At 38.8% G+C, this 18,737-nt stretch overlaps 2 protein-coding genes and 1 pseudogene across 2 annotated transcripts; 2 read left to right on the top strand and 1 right to left on the bottom strand.

Moving 5' to 3' along the window:
• Window positions 1-8,662: 8,662 nt before the first annotated feature.
• On the bottom strand, window positions 8,663-10,530 carry LOC116259577 (cytochrome P450 86A4-like; annotated as a pseudogene).
• Window positions 10,531-13,046: 2,516 nt separating this feature from the next.
• LOC116259576 (uncharacterized) lies at window positions 13,047-14,066 on the top strand. The gene is made up of 2 exons (XM_031637433.2): window positions 13,047-13,521; window positions 13,607-14,066. Exons 1-2 carry the CDS (start codon window positions 13,152-13,154, stop codon window positions 13,789-13,791), a joined length of 555 nt encoding a protein of 184 aa, XP_031493293.2. The 5' UTR covers window positions 13,047-13,151; the 3' UTR covers window positions 13,792-14,066.
• Window positions 14,067-15,711: 1,645 nt separating this feature from the next.
• Window positions 15,712-16,808, top strand: LOC116258752 (fatty acyl-CoA reductase 2, chloroplastic-like). Its single transcript, XM_031636119.2, has 3 exons — window positions 15,712-15,851; window positions 15,942-16,285; window positions 16,429-16,808. The coding sequence occupies exons 1-3, from the start codon at window positions 15,771-15,773 to the stop codon at window positions 16,586-16,588; spliced, it is 585 nt and encodes a 194-aa protein (XP_031491979.1). The 5' UTR covers window positions 15,712-15,770; the 3' UTR covers window positions 16,589-16,808.
• The last annotated feature ends 1,929 nt before the right edge of the window (window positions 16,809-18,737 follow it).

Raw genomic sequence — 18,737 nt, 5'->3', positions numbered from 1 at the left:
TGCACTTATTACTACCATTGCTCATGAATCAAGAAAATGTGAATTCTTGTTGACCCAACAATTACAGCTTCATCGCAAAAAAGACTTGTTTGTTGCTCAATATATAAGAGAGTTCAAGGCTATTTCTGATGAGTTGGCTGCCATAGGCAAGCCTATTTCTCATCAATACAAAGTGTTTTGGCTATTAAATGGCATTGGAAATGGCTATGAGGCATTTGTCACCTCCATGCTCACAAGGCCTCCTATCATGCAATACATAGAAGTTGTTGCCTTATTGCAGGCACATGAGACCATGCGAGCGCTTCATGTTGAAGAGGCTGAAATCACTACTCAGCATTTGTGGCACAACAGAATACAAATCAGCAGCCGTGCATCTACAATAAACACAATAGGTGAAATTTCAATTCTGCAGGAAGAGGATTATCTCAAGCTAGTAACAATATGAGCAAAAACTGTCAAAACAAAACTGATCCAAGGAAGGAAAAACAACCTGCAAATCCTTATAAAGAAATGATGTGCCAAATCTGCAATAAACCAAATCATGTGGCGCTAAGTTGAGATTCAATCAGGCATTTCAAGCTGAAGATGTTCCAAAAGCTCGTGTTGCCTTAAAGATTGCTGATGGACAAGACCAAACCTGGTTCGCAGATAGAGGCGCATCAAACCATATCATGGATAATCCAAGTAATCTCTATTCCATAGAAATATTATGGAAATGAAAAAGTTGTGGTTGGTAATGGTGAAAAACTTTCCATTACACATACTTGAATGGCCAAGATCTCTACTAGTCATCAAGTTATCACTCTAAACAATGTTTTGGTCATTCCAGAAATAAAAAAGAACCTCCTCTCCATTAGTCAATTAATGTCAGATATGCCATATTATGTTATATTTGATGCTAACGGCTTTGTGATAAAGAATCTGGCATTGGGAACCTGAGTTGGCGACCTCTATGGACTACATCATAAAGGATATCTAAGTCTCTTTTTCAGCTGGTTCAAGTCTATAGATAGAAGTACATGGCATGAGAGACTTGGGCATACTCATCCTCAAGTAATAAGTTTCTTAGAGAAACAAAATAAGATTAGTGTTTCCTCTAAAAATGCTATCATGCATATTTGTGAGAGTTGTCAATTAGGAAAAATTAGTCAACTTCCTTTTCTTGATATTGAAGAACATTCTCAAGTTTCTTGTGAAAGAATTCACTGCGATTTGTGGGGGGCAGCACTGGTTATTTCTCATCAAAAGTTTTGATATTATGTTGTTTTCGTAGATGAATGCACGAGATTTATTTGGTTCTATCCATTGAAAAACAAATCACAAACTTATGCAAAATTTTTTCTGAACTCCATGCTATGATTAAAAATCTGTTTGATGTGAAGATTAAGATATTTCAGACAGATGGAGGAGGGGAATTTAATGGTGAAGATTTAGCATCATATTTAATGGTAAATGGGATGGCAGAGAGGCGTCATCACTCTATTACCGAACTTGGCCTCACTCTTATTTCATAGCTATCTTCTTATGTGTTTTTTGGTAGAAGAGCTCTCTACCGCCGCATGGTGAATAAATAGACTTCCCTTGCCTATACTTGAAATGGTCTCTCCTTATGAGAAATTATTTCGCAAAGGGCCTAACTGTTCTGTTTTTCGCAGCTTCAGATGCAAGTGCTTTCCCTTTCTTGGCAACTATGCTAAGAACAAATTTGAACCAAAAGCTTACCATGTATCTTTGTTGGCTACTCTGAGCAACACAAAGGATACAAGTGTTTATATCCATCAACTCAAAGAATCTTCATCTCATACCGTGTTGCATTTGATGAAAAAAAATTTCCATATAAACCACCAAGAAAATTGTTTCTTCTCATGGACTCAACTCAAGAGCTAACAATTTTTAATGAGAGTGCAGGTGACCAAAAAGAGAATTTAATATCCACTAAAGATCCAAGAAGCCGCACATCTGATTACAATAGTAGTTCTCATATTATAGCTCATGATTCTAGTATGTTGAATGCCACTAATGAAGCAGCCACCATACATAGAAAAGTGCATATCCATGCAGAGGCAACAAGTGGCACTACCTTAGATGGGCAGAGGGCTGAAAATATGAATGCACAGACAACGCTTAGCACTACCTTAGATGGACAGAGGGCTAAAAATATGAATGCAGAGACAACACTTGGCACTACCTTAGATGGGCAAAATGGCATTACTACAAGTGTTCAAGAAGAAGAAAATCTGTCAAAAAATGATGACACGCGTGATAGAGCTGAAAATATGATTATGCAAAATAATCATGAAGCCACCATCAACAATAGAGCAATCAATTCTCATTGCATGACGTCCCATTCTAAGGATGGGATTGTGAAACCCAACCCTAAATATTTCATTGCTTGTTCCATTCCTCAAGAGTCTTGTTCTGTCAAAGAAGCTCTAAATGACCCTGGCTGGACGAGAGATATGGAAGAAGAAATCAAAGCTCTCCATGATAATAATACATGGGATTTGGTTCCGTACTCTACAGACATGCATGTTATAGGTAGCAAACTCCGAAGCAATGGAATGTTGCAAAAGGATTTTCTCAAATTCTTGGAATAGATTTTCTTGAGACCTTCTCACTGGTGGTAAAGTCTGCTACTATCAAAATTGTTTTATCTATTGCTCTTCACCATGCAGGGGATATTCAACAACTTGACATCAAAAATGCATTTTTGCATGAACTTTTACAATAACGTGTATATCTTGAACAACCTCGGATTTTGGAGTTCACTCAAGTCAAATTACGTATGCAAGCTCAAAAGAGCTCTCTACGGTTTAAAACAAACTCCACAAGCTTGGTATGACTGGTTTGGTACATTTCTTCTCTCTTTGGGACTTTTTGTAAGTGTCACTGATTCATCTCTTTTTACGTGCCAAAATACACAAGGAATTCTTATTTTACTTTTATATGTGGATGATATTATCCATACAAGGAGTAACACGAAGATGATATAAGATTTTATTTCTCAAGTCAGTTCAGAGTTTGCCATGAAAAAATTGGGATTTCTTCAATGTTTCCTTGGAATAGAAGCTCATTTCAATTACCATTATCTTATTTTCAATCAAAGGAAATATGCCTACGAGTTGCTTGATAAGGCCCATCTATTGAATGCAAAATTTGTACCAACGCCCACGTTAACGAACTTTCGCCCTCCATTAGCTCAAGATGTAGTAGAAACTGATGCCACTATGTATAGAAGTTTGGTAGGAGGTTTACAATACCTAGCTATGACAAGGACAGATATATCATATAGTGTGAACTACACATGAGCCAATTCATGCAAAATCCAACTTGATTTCATTTTTCTCTGGTTAAAAGAATATTAAGATATGTCCATGGAACTCTTAATTATTGGATTAGGCTTATGAGGAATTCAGCTATTGGACTCTTATCCTACTCAGATGCGGATTGGGCAAGATGCCCCTTTACTCGACATTCAACAACAGAATTTTGTATCTTCCTTGGAGTTAATCATATCTCTTGGACGGCAAAAAAAGCAAAATTCAGTTGCTCACTCAAGTACTGAAGTAAAATATAGATCTATGGCATCCGCTACCACTGAACTCATATGGCTCACCTGCATATTGCGAGATATTGGAGTCTATATTTCCCAACCTCCAACATTATATTGTGACAATATCTCTGTTCTTCAGGTTTCCATCAAACCAGCGTTACACTCACAAATGAAGCATGTTGAGATTGGTTGTCATTTTGTCCATGAGAAAGTTGTTATTGGCTCTCTTATCACCAAACATGTCCCCTCTACTAAGCAAGTTGTTGACATATTTACAAAATCAATGCCTAGACTTCAACTTGAAGATTTATGCAACAAACTTGGGCATATCGATCAGTTTGAAGGGCAAAGTTAACAATAAGGCAAAAACCAAAAATGAGGAAAACATTGAAGTTGCCAAAACCACTGTCGTGTAGACTGGCAGAGATAATGTTACAACTAAAACCGTTACTCATTTCTTGAACCCTAACCTTTTATTCCACTAGCAAATATATACAACAAAATTTGGCAATCACTCTACAGTAAAGAGGTAAAACCAAGCCAGTAAGGAGAGCAGTAAACAAGAGGATATAAAAAAGCTGAAGGAACCAAATTTACAAATTTTTATTTAAAACAAACAAAGTGTCATGAGCAGGTTGTTGTTGCAAGATTTGAACTCTATGAAATGAGTTGCCATAGTCACTTTGCCATGTCTGAGTGGGGTGACGTCCTTCCAACGTGGCTTGGAGCTTACCAAGCCATGGCTTGTTGCTTGATATTAACGTTATATTTTCAAACCTCTCTAAGCCACCCACCATCAATGTCGGACAAAAAATTGAGTCTTCAGGTAGGTAAGTGTTATCTTCCCACCAAGCTGCTCCCTGGTCAAGATACATTCCACTTGAGTTTTTAAACACAAAAGCCACCAGCCTTCTACTGTTATATTCTATAGAGGCACTTGCAAACAAGCTTGACCTAGCAAAATAGGGGGCCACTTGTTAGGAGTCACTCCAGTAGCAAGCCAAACCTACAAGTCATTTCTGAAGAATTCCTCAAGGATGCATAAAACCCATCGACATAGACCCGCCAGATGGCATGAGAATCCTGTTCAGAAGACCAACATTCTTCATTATGGATGCTCGAGTTGCATTTACACCACATTCTTCATTATGGTCTGCCATTTCGTTTCTCTTCTCTATATTCAAGTGAATGGAACAGTAAGCAGAAACAATATTTGTTTTAGAGAGAGAAAAATTGAATCGTGATTTTATATGAGTAGGAGGATTAAGTTTACCATTTGAGTGAAAGCCGAAGCCCCCTTTTCCTATTGTCCACAGGGTCCATAATTGTGTAAGTACCCAAGCAGTTCAACTTACATGTAGGACTCACATCCTTACGGTAAAAGAGCATAAACAGGTCAAACTGGATAATGAGTCTCAATCCGCCCGTTTGAGCTATGCCCCTGAGGCATTTTTGATCCCCGACTGCCAAATAGAACAGCCAATAAAAATCGTAAACTTGTACAACTATTAGGGGAACCAGATTAAGAGGGGTGGGTACTATTGACATATCCGTAATTTATTCCCACCCTTAGTGTTAGAGTTAAGTTTGTCATTTATATTGAATTATTTCCTTCCAATGCGAATACACTAGCCTAACAAATAATGAATAAAATGAATTAATAAGATGAATATTTGTACCTGGAATGGTAAAAATGCATTTTTTCGGTGAGAACGAGACAAAAAAGAGATGTTAAAATAACTGTATAAATTACATGAGGTAAATTAGATGAAAACGGACCAAATAATTTATTTGATGTAATCTACATAGCTTTTTTTTTCAAGAAAAAAGTCTTTCATGCACATCAAGAATGGTATATGAAACGGAAGATTAAAACATCAAATGAGAAAAAAATCATGATCATGTTTCCAAAGAAGTTGATGTCAACATGATCTCCAAACACTACAAAAAAAAAAGATGGATTCACCGATACATGGGAAAATGAACGTTAGTGAAAAACCACTTTTACCGACCTCTGATGAAAAACATCAGTGAAAAAGCAGCTTTCATGGACGCGTGCTGGTAGGATGTCCTTGAAGTTGAGCTTTTCCTGACGTCCAGGTTGCAAACGTCGCCAAACAATTAACTTTTACAGATGTATGATAACGACGATGGTAAAAAGTTACTTTTAATGATGTCCATTTTACAGATGCCGATAAAAAAAAGTTAATCTACCAATATGTGATCATGTTCTCATCAGCAAAGTTGTTCTTCAGCCAAGAATTGCCAATGTCCTCCATGTTCGTCTGTATAACTCTATCTTTATCAATGTGTTTCACCCAAACTTCGTTAATGTCACTTTCACTGACGCACATCGGACGTCGATAAAGTTGCCACAAAAATTTTACCAATGTTTTTAAGTGAGGCATTTACCAACGTTTCTAACGCATGTGTAAATGCTTCCTCGACTTATTAACTCTACCGAATCTTTCTTCTTTTCTTTATTTTCTTTTCTCTTCTTTCTTCTTCTTATTGATGTTACTGTGTCTTTCCAACAATTGCATGTATTCTTCATCGTTTTGGAACCTGTAAACGATAAAAAGGCTGATTCCTCAATCTTTCTGTTGATTTTTTTTTATTTGTGATTGATTTTAGGTTATAACATGCTTGTAGGGTATGTACTTTAATTTTTTCGGCGAGATATCATTGTTTTATGGTAGTATTTGGTTGTAAAATTTTATAAAAAAGTTTGTTAAGCTTAATACCTTCAATTTCATATATTAATTTGAAAACCCAAATTGTCGAGTGAGAAAAGAATCTATTATGTTGCAGAAGGAGTTAGAACTTTGCCATGTGAGGAACGACCGATGTGAACGTTGGCTTAAATCTGGGAAATCTGGCCTATGAAATTGGACGGCAAGGCTGTTGGCCAACTTAGCTCCTTTGGCTCCACCTCCGCGCACCCTTGGTTTATTCATTAAATAGTTTCTTTGTCGAGTAAGTAAACTTCCAACCTTTGTTTCCTATCGTTTTCAACTTAAAAGGTGTCGACGTCAGGCATCTATGGTCCTATGGAACGAACGGAGAAACCAACATTTCATGTGAATGGTAGCCAGATTTGTATATATACGGGTGATATACGTGATCAATTGGAAAGCAAGGTCCAATCGCTTCCCGAATTTCAGTTCCTCGCCCATTAATTCGTCAAAATTTACCTTATTTTATTAGTTCTTGGTAAGAAAATTCAATTCATCAGAGGTGCGAGAAGCTTTTGATAAGATGACACAGACAGCCATCTAAAACCCTGTGTGAGATGACCTTCAGCTGTCAATCGTGTAAAATTAATGATCTTCCATGATTGGTATATATATATTCAGACACTAACAATCGACTTATTTAAAACTTTAACTTTTTGATGCATCTTTGATGACTCCCTCATATATGTCGCCGATAACACATTTAGAAACTCTTCATATGATGTGGATGACACTCTTAAAAGTTCTGGCTAAAGGTTTTTGAGATATTAAAATATAAAATATAAGGTTTCAAATATGGGTAGGCACCGATCCGGATACCGATAGGTATAAAGTTGATAGTCAAGCCCAGCCGGATAACTAAGTGGACTGGGCTTGGACCACCAACAAAGGCTTTGGGCTGACCTGAGCCTGACTTTCTTGAACCTTGAAATGGAACGGGCTGGCCTATCCCAAGCCTTAATCGAAGGTGTGATTGTTACCAATCAGATTCTCAAACTTCACTGTTCGGGAACAGTTGACTACGCAACCAGGGTCTTCCTATGCTACTTGGACTGGAGGTTTTCGATATTTTTAAAATATTTTGTTTTAGGTAGGTTAGATTTGTAAAGTACTTAGGAAGTGATTAAATTTGAAAGTTAGGGTAAAAGCTCGCCACACAGAAAAGGTTGGGCTGTCATTTGTTATTCACCTAAAAAAAGGGTAGACTTACCCTAAGTTTGTAGGGACCTTAGGCTAGTAATTGCCAAACAAGGTTAGCTTCCTTTTTACATTGAAATGAGAGTATCAACTCCAAGGGCCTTGGTATGGCTGACACTATTTAAGTAGGTGTTATTTCGTTGAACCGTGAATGGTTGGTATGGCTGACACTATTTAAGTGGGTGTTATTTCGTTGAACCGTGAATGGTGAGATCGTGACAATCTAATAATAATGACTCGACTTACCTTCAAACTCGACTTCTTGGTTCAATGGATTTCAATTCATTTTCTAACAGTTTCAATTTCGACCTTAAAAATGTTAAAAACTATGACAACTAATTACTTTAACAACTCTTTATATAAACAATTAAAGATCTCTCATAATCTTCAATATAAAACCACCAAACATTTGTGAGTGTTATAATCTAACTCTCTTAAAGCACATGTGGTGGGGTCTTAGGTTTGAGTATTGAACCATACTTTGATATCATTGTTTGACCCACTTTGAAGTTTACGTTCCTTGTTCGATGGTTGGTCAACCTGTTCTTAGTAGTTTCAATTTCAACCTGAAAAAAAATTAAAAACCAAAACCCTTGAACATACTAAACTTTTGAAATATTACACGGTCTTAACCCATTTTTCTTTTTTCTTTTGTTGATGGATCGTTAGCCTTTGCTCCCCAAATTTATGATTAACGAAATGCGTCGACAAGTCGGTTGAAAGTCTAAGCCTCGTCACTTCGACCCCAGCCCTTTCCCAAGATGATCGTCCTCAACATAACCTGGTATTTTATTTTATGGGGTGGGTGCTTGAATAGCGTCATTGTCACTTTTAGTGGCAACTTCTTCATTTATAAATAACCGTAACTAAATCACATCTATTAGGTTTTTTTAGTTAATTCTATAAGTTGATCGAGTTGTCTCAAGGTAGGAAACGTAGGGAATCTCTCATCCATTCAATCGGTACAATTGGAGGAGGGAAAAATAAGAAAGAAGCCAAAACTTTCTCCCTTCTACCCTGCCGTTTGTAGTTCATGGGTGAAACAGCGACAAAAATATTCGGTTTTTAATGGGACAAAATTAATTTAGCATAGCCAACAACACGAAAGAAACCGTTCTCGGAAAAAGACAGTGAGCCATGTTGGTTTAATTTACTGTATCACACGGCGCCTGAAACAAAGGTGCAAGAAAGCTCTATTCCAAAAACTTATTTGCATGCAAAATACATGACATTTCGGCAGACATAATCAAGAACAAGCAGAAGATCGATGCTGAAATATACGTAGATAAATATTAGTCAAAGCTATGGAACAAACACAGACCACCTGTACTATATATAGTTATAAGTTAAACAGTAAAAGATAAGCTCAGTTCCCGACCTTAAGCATCTAGCCCTGCACTTTAGGCCTCTCCTTCACCCTGACCATTAACCCGCGTTTCATGTTCAAGATGATGGACGTGACCGGCGCAACAGGGTGTCCTTCCACCACCCTCACTTCAAAGTTGAGCAAGACCAAGGCAGCAGCAAACTTCATCTGCACAAAAGCCACATCCTTACCTATACAGGTCCTCGGCCCTCCATTGAAAGCAAGAAACCTGTAGCTGTTGTTCTCGTGCCTCAGTTTTCCGTTCTCATCTATCCGTCTCTCCGGTTTGAATTCCATGCAATCTTTTCCCCACACCCATTCCATCCTCCCCACTGCGTAAATCAGGTAAAAAATGACCATTCCTGGCTTCACCACAGTCCCACTAGGAACCGTTGCTTCCTTTATGACCCCTTTCTGACCAATAGGAACAGAAGGGTACAGCCAGACTTTCGCTCAATGCTGCGCGGAGGTACACTAACTTGTCTAAAATCCTTGGGTTTCAGCCTCTCCCTCGTCTTCTCCCGGAGCACCTCCCTCACCAATTCCAGAATCTTCGCCTCCACGTGGGGATGATTCGTGAAGAAACCAACTCAGAGCAGTTCCCGAGGTGTTCTGGTCGGCATCAGGAAATTGACGGCCATATCTCTTAGAAACGTCACTTCATCTGATTTTTTCTGCATATATTGATAGAAGGTCACCGCCTCGGACTTTTCCTCCTTTCGAAGCTTGATCTGACGTGCGACGAATTAGTCGATCACCACTATGTTTTCGGAAAATTTCCTTGCCTTCCAAAGATGCAACCGGCGAGGCGTCCACCACCAGCTTGCAGGAAGCACGTACTTGAACACATAGCTTCCATGGCCTCGTTAATGGCTTCCGCAAACGGGACGCTCGGTAAATCGGCAGAAAGGCAACGAGGGTTTTCGCCGAATACGGCCGTGCATGTGGCATCGAACGTGAATCTCAAGAAGCTGTCTTGGAGGTCAACGGGCGATGGGGATTCAGCGGATCGTTTTAGGATCGGGATGAGCTGCGTCTCGACGATGTCTTGGATCGTTCGAGCCATTAACTGGCGGAAGAGCTTGGAATGAATGTGAACGTTCGCTATCTTCCTTTGAACCTTTCATGATTCTGCATCCGAGTTGAAGATTCCCGAGCCCATGAGCTTCGAGAATACTTTGCTGAACTCCTTTCCCTTGGGAAAATTCTTGAAGTTGGACTCGAGTATTAACTCTATGTTTCTCGGGTCGCTCGTGACGACGGCTTGCATGGCAGGCACGTAAAACATTAAGGTGCCTCCGCCGGCGGCGAGAAGACCACTTAACCAGTCATGGAGCCTGCGGGAGTTGGCTAGCACAGAAGGGACACTTTTCAAGAGGGGCCAACTCCAGACGGGCTTGTTTCTTTGCTTAAAGTAAAGTTTGAAGATGAAGAACAAGAACAAAGAGAGACATAGTTCGGGCCATTGAAGGTTCTTTAGGACCCTGAGCAACATTGAAGACGCTGAAAACTTCAAGTGAACTGGTCGAGAAGAACGTATAAGACCTTGTGCCCATTCGAGGTTCTCTAGGACTCTTGACATTAACATTGAAGATGTTGAATTCAACTTCAATGCATCGAAAAGAAGCAGAAGGCCTTGCGGTGATTTCATTGTGCACTCTTATCTTGAATTTGAAGCTGGTTATATAATATAAGTCGTTTTCGTATTTGTGTTGGTATGTAATTTTGTGTACAACAAAAAAAAAACCAATGATGAATCAAGAAGCTTTTTAAAGAAATAAAAACAAAAAATTGAAAAAAAATAAAAAATGTAAAATTTACCAGTACATATAATTAATATATTTTTTAAGCAGTAAAAAATATACTTTTGTTTTTTTTGTTTTGTTTACGTTATTATTTTATAAATATTTTATTATCTTATAAACATTATTTTTTATGTTTTTATTTATCTATTATTATATTATTTTATAAATTATTTATTATTTCATATTTATATTTAAAGTTATTTTATATATTCGTTCTCTTTCATTAATATCTTATGAATTTTTTGTATACTTGTTTTTTTACGTTATTTCATATATTTGTTTGTTTTTTATGTTATTTTATAAGTATTATTTTGTACTTATTTATTAACATATTTATAATAAAATTTGCGTCAAACGGTACACCCGCCTTTTCTTGTATTTCCAACTTTGTCTTTCATGAGGGCTTCCTTTTTATTTCTCTTTCCTCGTTTTTAAACGCATTTTTATCATTTCATCCCCATCATTCAATTTTTTATGCGGCGGCTGAGCAATTAATATGTTGGATTCTTCCAGTGTTATATTAGGAGTTGATTGGTGGAGTGTCCCAATTTCTTATTTGTATTACTGCTGGTTTTATTTTTCCGCTTTTCCGGAAAAGGTAAATCTTTTGATATTTTTACTTGTTGACAACCGACTCAGTCGAAAGGATGAATCAGCCATGTGCAGCAAAGAATTCGCACCTTCACTTACTCCATTCAAACGACGTGTCACCTAATCTAATCGTCCATTATTGGTAGGGTGGGTTTTAATTCTGCACGAATTTTTGTGTGATTTGCAAAAATTGAAACCACCTTTTTTTTCCTTTTTTTTTTTAAACTGATTTGATTTACAATCTAGAGAAGTAACTTTTCTTTTCCTTTTTTTTTTTTTTTTGAAAGACTGATTTAATTTACAATTTAGAGAAGTAACACCACTTCTATAAACTTACAATATACTTTTCGATCTAAAGAAGTGACACCAACCAGATACATCATAAACAGGTCAATCTAAAGAAATAAGGCCAACCACCTAAGCCTAGTGAATTAGAGTAAGTAAGTGGTTACAAAGTGCATTTATTAACTAGTCCGTTTACATACCACACTTGGCAAAGTCATTTGGACTCCCACATTGGCAGCTAGTTAAAACCATGAACTTCAGTAACTGCAGTCGTTCAACGCTTATATATAAACGATAGGATCGACACTTGGAAGAGTCACATCGGAGATTTGATTGAAAGGGAAAAGGCAACGTGAGATACGGGATCACGTAACACATTTATGATTGTGTCGAGTCTAAAGAGAGTAAATGAAGAGCTCGAGTGGTAGCTTTTTGAGTGTGAATTAAGTTGTAAGAGAAAATGGAAGGCTTTTCAGACAACCCATTAACTAACGCCCATAATTCACATATCCTGCTGCATGTGTTCATTGAATGCCCTTTGTTTAACCTGATTGCATTCCTCCCAAATGAAGTAAATGACCTACCGAGTACACTTCTATGAGCCTCTTAACCAGCAGCCGGTATAAAAAAACAAGGGCAACTAAAAAGAGAAGGAGAAGAACTTTCCAAGTGCAGGAAAAAACGATTTCCAAGGGAAAAAGATAGATATGTCTCATGGGGACGGAAAAGCAGGAAAAGCTGTACAATTTTCCTAGAAAATAGAAAAACAAAAGTTTCAAGAAATTTCTTTCCAATGCACAAATAATTTTTACCAACAAAGTGCAACGTCCGAATATTTTTCTTGTTCTTTCAAAGGTGGCACACTCTTTCATTTCCAAATCAATGAAAGAAGACCAATATTTCTGCGTCTTGCTCAACAGCCGGCAAGCAAAGCAGATACCCAAAGACATTAAAAGCAAGTCACGAAATATTAAGATGATGGCAAGTCTCAACATGAGGAAACGTGTGTAAAAGACTGATCCTTCTTTGCCCACGCGTACTAATAAATAACAAGATCTACTTCCACAAGCCTAGAGATGACCTATGCATCCAAAAACTTGTACAGTCATTGCCGCGAGCCAAAAAGGAGGCGTTCACCTCCGCCATTCATGTCAAGTACATGGACCGCCTGGTTACTGTACATTCTTGCCACGTACGTGTAGTTAAGAGAGTCTAGTCACTGTACATTAAACAGGAAGGAAAGAAGTGAAAGAAGCACAAAAAGGTCCTGCAGTTGCTCCACAGTTAGCATGGTCCACTGGTCCTCCTTGCAGGAACGACCCTCTTCGAGTTCTCGCTGCCTTCTTCCCGGGCCTTCCCTACACTCTTCAACAAGATCCTCCCGTGAGAGCTGCAGAAAAATATAATAATGTGGCAATAATGGATGGATCTACTTACCGTACACCTAAAAGAAAAATAGAAAATCATCCATCCCATAGCATGCTGCCGGCGTTGGAACTGCTATAAGAACAAGTGCAAGGCTCGAAACTCTTCAGCTTATCAAGCCTCAAGCAAAGATCAATCTCGATATTCTTCCTTCCTCGTCACCATATCATGTTTAGCTTAGGTCACCTTTCTTCATGCCTCCTCCCACAATGAATGCTGCACGTGTAGCAGCTAACCAAGTGCCTGTGAATTATTCCGTCAGCTTCATCAGCCCTTCCCATCATCTCACTTCATCGACACCACAGCCGGCGTCATGCACATTCAATTCTTTCCCTGTCCAAATCACGCAACCAGCTCTGCTCGTGAGCATGGTGGACCGAAAGTGGGTATGTCAATCGAAAAGAGCTTTAGCCGTCACAAGGGCAGGAATATTGACGTCGCCGAAGGAGAGGGAGGTGGCTGAAGAAGAAGAAGCAGAAGAGGACGGCTGTGGTCTAGGGATTGTGGAATTCCTCAGAGATAAGAACATGCTTATCACAGGAGCAACCGGCTTTGTTGGAAAACGTATAACTATCACAACCATGAACTTGTTCCTGCGGTTGTTTTAGCTCTTGCAACTAAGAATTAGTATTTGCTTGATATCATGCAGTGCTCATAGAGAAGGTCCTCCGGAGTCAGCCTGACGTGGGCAAGCTTTTCCTTCTCATTCAAGGGCCAAACCGAGAGGCTGTGAATGAAAGATTAAAACACGAAGTATGTTTTTTTTTTTCTTGCTTACATGTGGGCACTTACCCTCCCTCAGATATACAGCTTAACACAAAGCACTCCATTTAGTAAAAGACAGACAGCCCCCTAATGTTTGGAACCCCCCTTCAAATTACTTACCGGACTTCCAAGAACGGGTTCACATGTTAGAATGATGCATCTATACAAGAAAAAAAGTATGTAAAATATTTTTAATACTTATTGCCATACATATGGCACAAACTAAAATTTCTGCCACCGCCATTTCGATCTTCATACTTGCGGCCAGCAGCATATAATGATACAAAAAATCGCCATGATCCTTACATTTCCATTCACAAAATTGATATGATCTTTCGTTCTTTAACAAGATAATCAACACCAAACTCTTCAAGCGTTTGAAGGCAGTTCACGGGAGTTGTTACGAAGCTTTTACGCTAAGCAAGCTAGTCCCAGTAGTTGGACATCTTGAAGAGGACTTTTTGGGAATGGAGGAAAAAGTGCAGAAGGATATTGCAGACAATGTGGACGTAATTGTAAGTTGTGCTGCGAATACGAAGTTCGATGAAAGGTGAGTACTTTGCAGAATCTGCATGTGGATTTCTTGTCTTTCTCCTCAAACTTTCTCCAATCCTTCTAAAACTTTAAATTGAGCACAAAACAGGTATGATGTTGCTCTGAATGCAAACACCAATGGGGCGTCGAGGCTGGTAAAGCTAGCAGGAAGATGCAAGAAACTTCAGGTCTTCTTGCATGTCTCCACAGGTAGTTTTGGCAGTATTGTTATCGATTGTTTGAACCCTCCCTCCAGCCAAGGGTGTCCATGGACATAATTCTGTCTCCTTCTTTCTTTCTTTTCCGAATTGTAGCTTACGTGAATGGAACAAGAACTGGGCTGATAAAGGAAAGGCCATTCTTATTCAGAGATAGCATTGCACGAGAGGAAGCCATGGTAACACATTCTCAGGAAATCCCACCCATCTTGGATATCAGAGCCGAAGCCAAGGTAGTAAACGACACTTTAGAAGGACTGGCAGAAAACACAGCAACTCTAAGAATGAAAGAGTTGGGTCTCGAAAGGTATCCAAAACCGTCGTGTTTTCGGTCATAGTTTGCTTTTCTACAAGCACTCAGAATATTAAATAAGTTGCTGGCAAAACGCTTTTCTCCGGTTTCCTTGCATGCATGCCTCTGATTTCTAATTTATTGGGGGAATGTCTTACTGTTTAGAAAATTTTTGAATAAGAGGCAGCTTATGTAAATTTCTTCTTCTTCTTCCCTTTTTTTTTTTTTTTTTTTTGCTTCTCAGTTCACAAAATTCCACTGGTATCCCTTATAACTAGGCAGCTTTGATCAAAGGTGAAAATCACTAAAAATTACTTAAGGTGTTCTCCCCCGAAATCATAAGCAAAAGGCTACCTCAAAATAGGAACTTCAAAATAGCTTGTATCAATCTTGCTGAATTATCTACTCCTTGTCAGCTGCTCCTTAATTTTCTCTCCCTCTTCCTATCATCTTCAAAGGCTAGTAGTGGGTAACTATAACACACTATTATTGTTTCATGAATCTACCTCAAGAATGGAATATATTCAACGTTATCAACGTTATAACAAGTGTTTCAACAGATCTTTCTTGCTGACTAATTCCTTCTCTACCTCACAAAATATTTTGGAGCTTTTTGTGCACGTGATGACGATTATATTTTTCAACCTATTAACATATTTTCTTCCCATTTTGCTATTATGTGTTTCTTAACGCTGAGGGTTCAATGGAGGGCAGGGTTTGTACTAATGGTGGTTGTCGCCTTTGGGACCAGGGCAAAGATGCACGGTTGGCAAAATGTTTATTCTTTCACAAAAGCGATGGGTGAGATGGTGATCGGAACCATGTCAAATGACATCCCAACAGTCATTGTTCGGCCTACCGTTATTGGAAGCACAATCCAAGACCCATTCCCAGGGTGGATTCAAGGACTCAAGTCAACCCCTCTTAATAAAACCCACTTAATTTCGTGATGTTCAGAATTGAAAGGAAACTGAGTAAAACATCGTATTCGCTCGCTCTCTAGAATGGCCGACCCGCTCATTCTCTACTACGGGAAAGGCCAACTTAACCTCTTCACAGCGGAAGGAAAGACTATTGTTGACTTGGTAGCCATCTCTCTCTCTTTATCTCTCTCTCCCTCTCTCCCTCTTGCCACTCGCCAATAATCTCTTGTTGAGGATGTTTGATCATTTCAGGTGCCCGCAGACATGGTTATAAACGCAATCTTGGCCGCAATGGTATGCCATGGATGGTCAGGCGTTGCCGGCCTGAATATTTATCACATTGGGACAAGTTCCATAAACCCCCTGCGATTTGATGAGCTGTTTAATCACTGTTATGAGCACTATCTTTCCTTTCCTTTCATTGATTCACAAGGAAAATTTGTTCATATAGAAAGGATGAAGCTCTTTGACACACTGGCAGATATATCTTCATATTTGTCGACTGGGGAAAACGGCAGATTGGTAAAGGCAAAAGACATGCACATCTTGAGGAAGCTATCGGTAACATACGCGCCATACACTAGTTATAAAGGAAGGTAAGGTGTTTTAAGTTGACATTAGAAGTTAAGGTGCTTAAATTAACAAATCCACACAAACACACGTATATACAATGCACCACATGCTTCTCTTTTATAATAACGAGAAAAGGAATGGGTAGCCCTGATATGAGGAATTTCAGGTTTGATATCGCAAATGCAACAAAATTGATGAAGAGAATGTCGCTAGTGGAGAGAAGCAACTTCACATTTGATGTGGCAGCAATAGACTGGAGGGATTACATTGTCAACGTGCACGTTCCTGGTCTACGGAGGCATATCGTCAGTGGCGATGCTTCATGAACAAAATATTTCACAGCCTCCATATATATACAATATCTTTATTTACCATGTCTGGTTTCGTTAAGAAACCATGTGATTTAGAAGCCTATGTTGTGCGTGCAACTAAATTTCATCTTTACTCTTTGATGTGTCCGTCGTATACCATCGCAATGCTTGCTAAATGTTGTGCTTCACGGGATCAACAGCTTTGCTTCTTCTAGTTATGAAATAAAAAGGTTTGGTTCAATCTCAAATTTTGAATCAGCTGATTCCATAGGCCCATTTTGATGACGTCGAATGACACCATAAAATAGAATCTTTCTACTGCACGCCAAAAGGGACGTCGTTTGTGCAAATTAAATATATCACTGAGGCGTATGTTCTGTCTTGCGTTTGCAAAGGTTGAATTTGAGAGGACGCATATAAGACCAGTAACTAGATATGATCCGCCATTATCTCTCACTTCAGCCGTTTGATTTGCTACCACCGACGGCTCCTGAGATTGACATTGCCGTCCCCTCGGATCAGGTCTCTCACCTTAAACGTTCTTTCGCTATTCCAATGATGTTTTCCAATTGAATTTACAAGTAAAAGATTCACTAAAACAGCTGAATCGAATCAAATTGAAATCCTTCCTTAATAAGGTCGATTGCAAAATCTTTTTAAAATAAAATTAATATTTAGGTAAATTAATGAAAAAGCTGAAAAAATAATAAAGTGATAAAGCTTTTAGATCCACTGCCCATTTTGGATATCAATAATGGTGACAGGTATGTGGAAATATATCACGGCTCATTTATGGCTAATTTTTCGAAACAATTTTAAGTGCCATCATAACTATAAAGGTATTAAGCACTATCGACTTCAAGGTCGATAGATGCCTTCCGTGGTGAACAACCACGTATTCTCTTTCTTCTTATCTCTGTCTTTTCTTATATTTAATTTTCAACATTATCATGTTGCTTTCTTTCTGCTTCACCTTCAAGAATGCCGAAAGATCTCCAGCACCAGCAACACTGGTTGCGTTTAATGGAGATGAGAAAGTGGTGGTGTGGGAGTTGACGGAAAAAACTATAAGAACAGCCTTTATATAAGCGAGGATTTTGCCAGATTAAGTTTCCATTTAGCTCTAAAGACGAGGTATTAAACTTGGTTTTTTAAGTGTGATCTAAACATGGCTGAAGCATCAACACCGTATCTGGATGGAATGAAAATGATACCTTCTAATGTGTTTGGATGGCTAATTGGAGAGGAAGGAAAGGAAAGGAGAGTGAGTTTTTGTGTTCAGATGCAAAGGAAAAGGGAGAGAGGGAAAAAAAAGGATTACTCAGTGTATTTCCGCAAGATCAATAACCACATTTCTCTTACAATCATTGTCGAACAAAATGATAAGGGCGTCAAGATATTAACATTCACAATACTAGAAAGAGGATGCATACATCGGATAAAATGCACTAAAACAAATTGACTAAATTTGTCCGCTCACCCCCAAGATCAATGATCATTTCTCTACAATTGCATTTTGATTCATTTCTCGTGCAACATATGTGAACTTTTTCCTTGATATCTTAAGAAAAGCCAGGAACTGTAAAAATACCAACAGAATGAAGAAGGTAAACGCCACCTTTGTTATCATCGATCAAATCGGATTCTAGGGAGGAAGTGGTGCTCCATGGGAGACTGGACTTTTACCAACTCTGCCTCAAATTTTTCTTTATTGATCATGGTTATAATTTATAAATAAGACAAACACTGAGAGCACCAATTTCTCTCTCTCTTTCTCTCTCTCTCTATCTCTCTCTCTCAACCTTAGTCGGGCTTACGAGTCTTCCCTGTATTCTTGGTGGTGGCGGTTAGTTACTGAACATTCTCCCATCACCCAATTCATTAGTTCAAAATTCGACCTGCCTTCCCCTAGCGTCTGGCATAGTTCTATATCTCACATCTCCCCCTCTCACTTTTGGTCCGACATGCTTTCTGTCCTCCCTCTTTTCCTCCGCCTTGCTGACCTCTCATCGTTCGCGTCCCCATCCTGTCCCCTTTCACCTACCCGTGAGTTCACTTTTTCTTCTTGCTACCTGGCCTCCTTTGGTCCTTCTGTCGCGTCACTCTGCCCGGTCTCTTTGGTCTCCTGGTCCATCTCCTCGAGTCATTGCTTTTGTCTAGCTTC

This window comes from Nymphaea colorata, chromosome 8 (genome assembly GCF_008831285.2).
Source record: "Nymphaea colorata isolate Beijing-Zhang1983 chromosome 8, ASM883128v2, whole genome shotgun sequence".
Lineage (NCBI taxonomy): Eukaryota > Viridiplantae > Streptophyta > Magnoliopsida > Nymphaeales > Nymphaeaceae > Nymphaea > Nymphaea colorata.
This window is presented reverse-complemented; position numbering and strand designations above follow the sequence as displayed.

What these genes read in the sequence shown, in the direction of transcription:
- LOC116259576 (XM_031637433.2), top strand. Translation starts at nt 13,152, where the DNA reads ATGCCTCCTCCCACAATGAATGCTGCACGTGTAGCAGCTAACCAAGTG. An exon ending in AACCGGCTTTGTTGGAAAAC is followed by an intron (nt 13,522 to 13,606) that starts GTATAACTATCA and finishes GATATCATGCAG; the next exon opens with TGCTCATAGAGAAGGTCCTC.
- LOC116258752 (XM_031636119.2), top strand. Translation starts at nt 15,771, where the DNA reads ATGGCCGACCCGCTCATTCTCTACTACGGGAAAGGCCAACTTAACCTC. An exon ending in GAAAGACTATTGTTGACTTG is followed by an intron (nt 15,852 to 15,941) that starts GTAGCCATCTCT and finishes TGATCATTTCAG; the next exon opens with GTGCCCGCAGACATGGTTAT. An exon ending in TACACTAGTTATAAAGGAAG is followed by an intron (nt 16,286 to 16,428) that starts GTAAGGTGTTTT and finishes GAGGAATTTCAG; the next exon opens with GTTTGATATCGCAAATGCAA.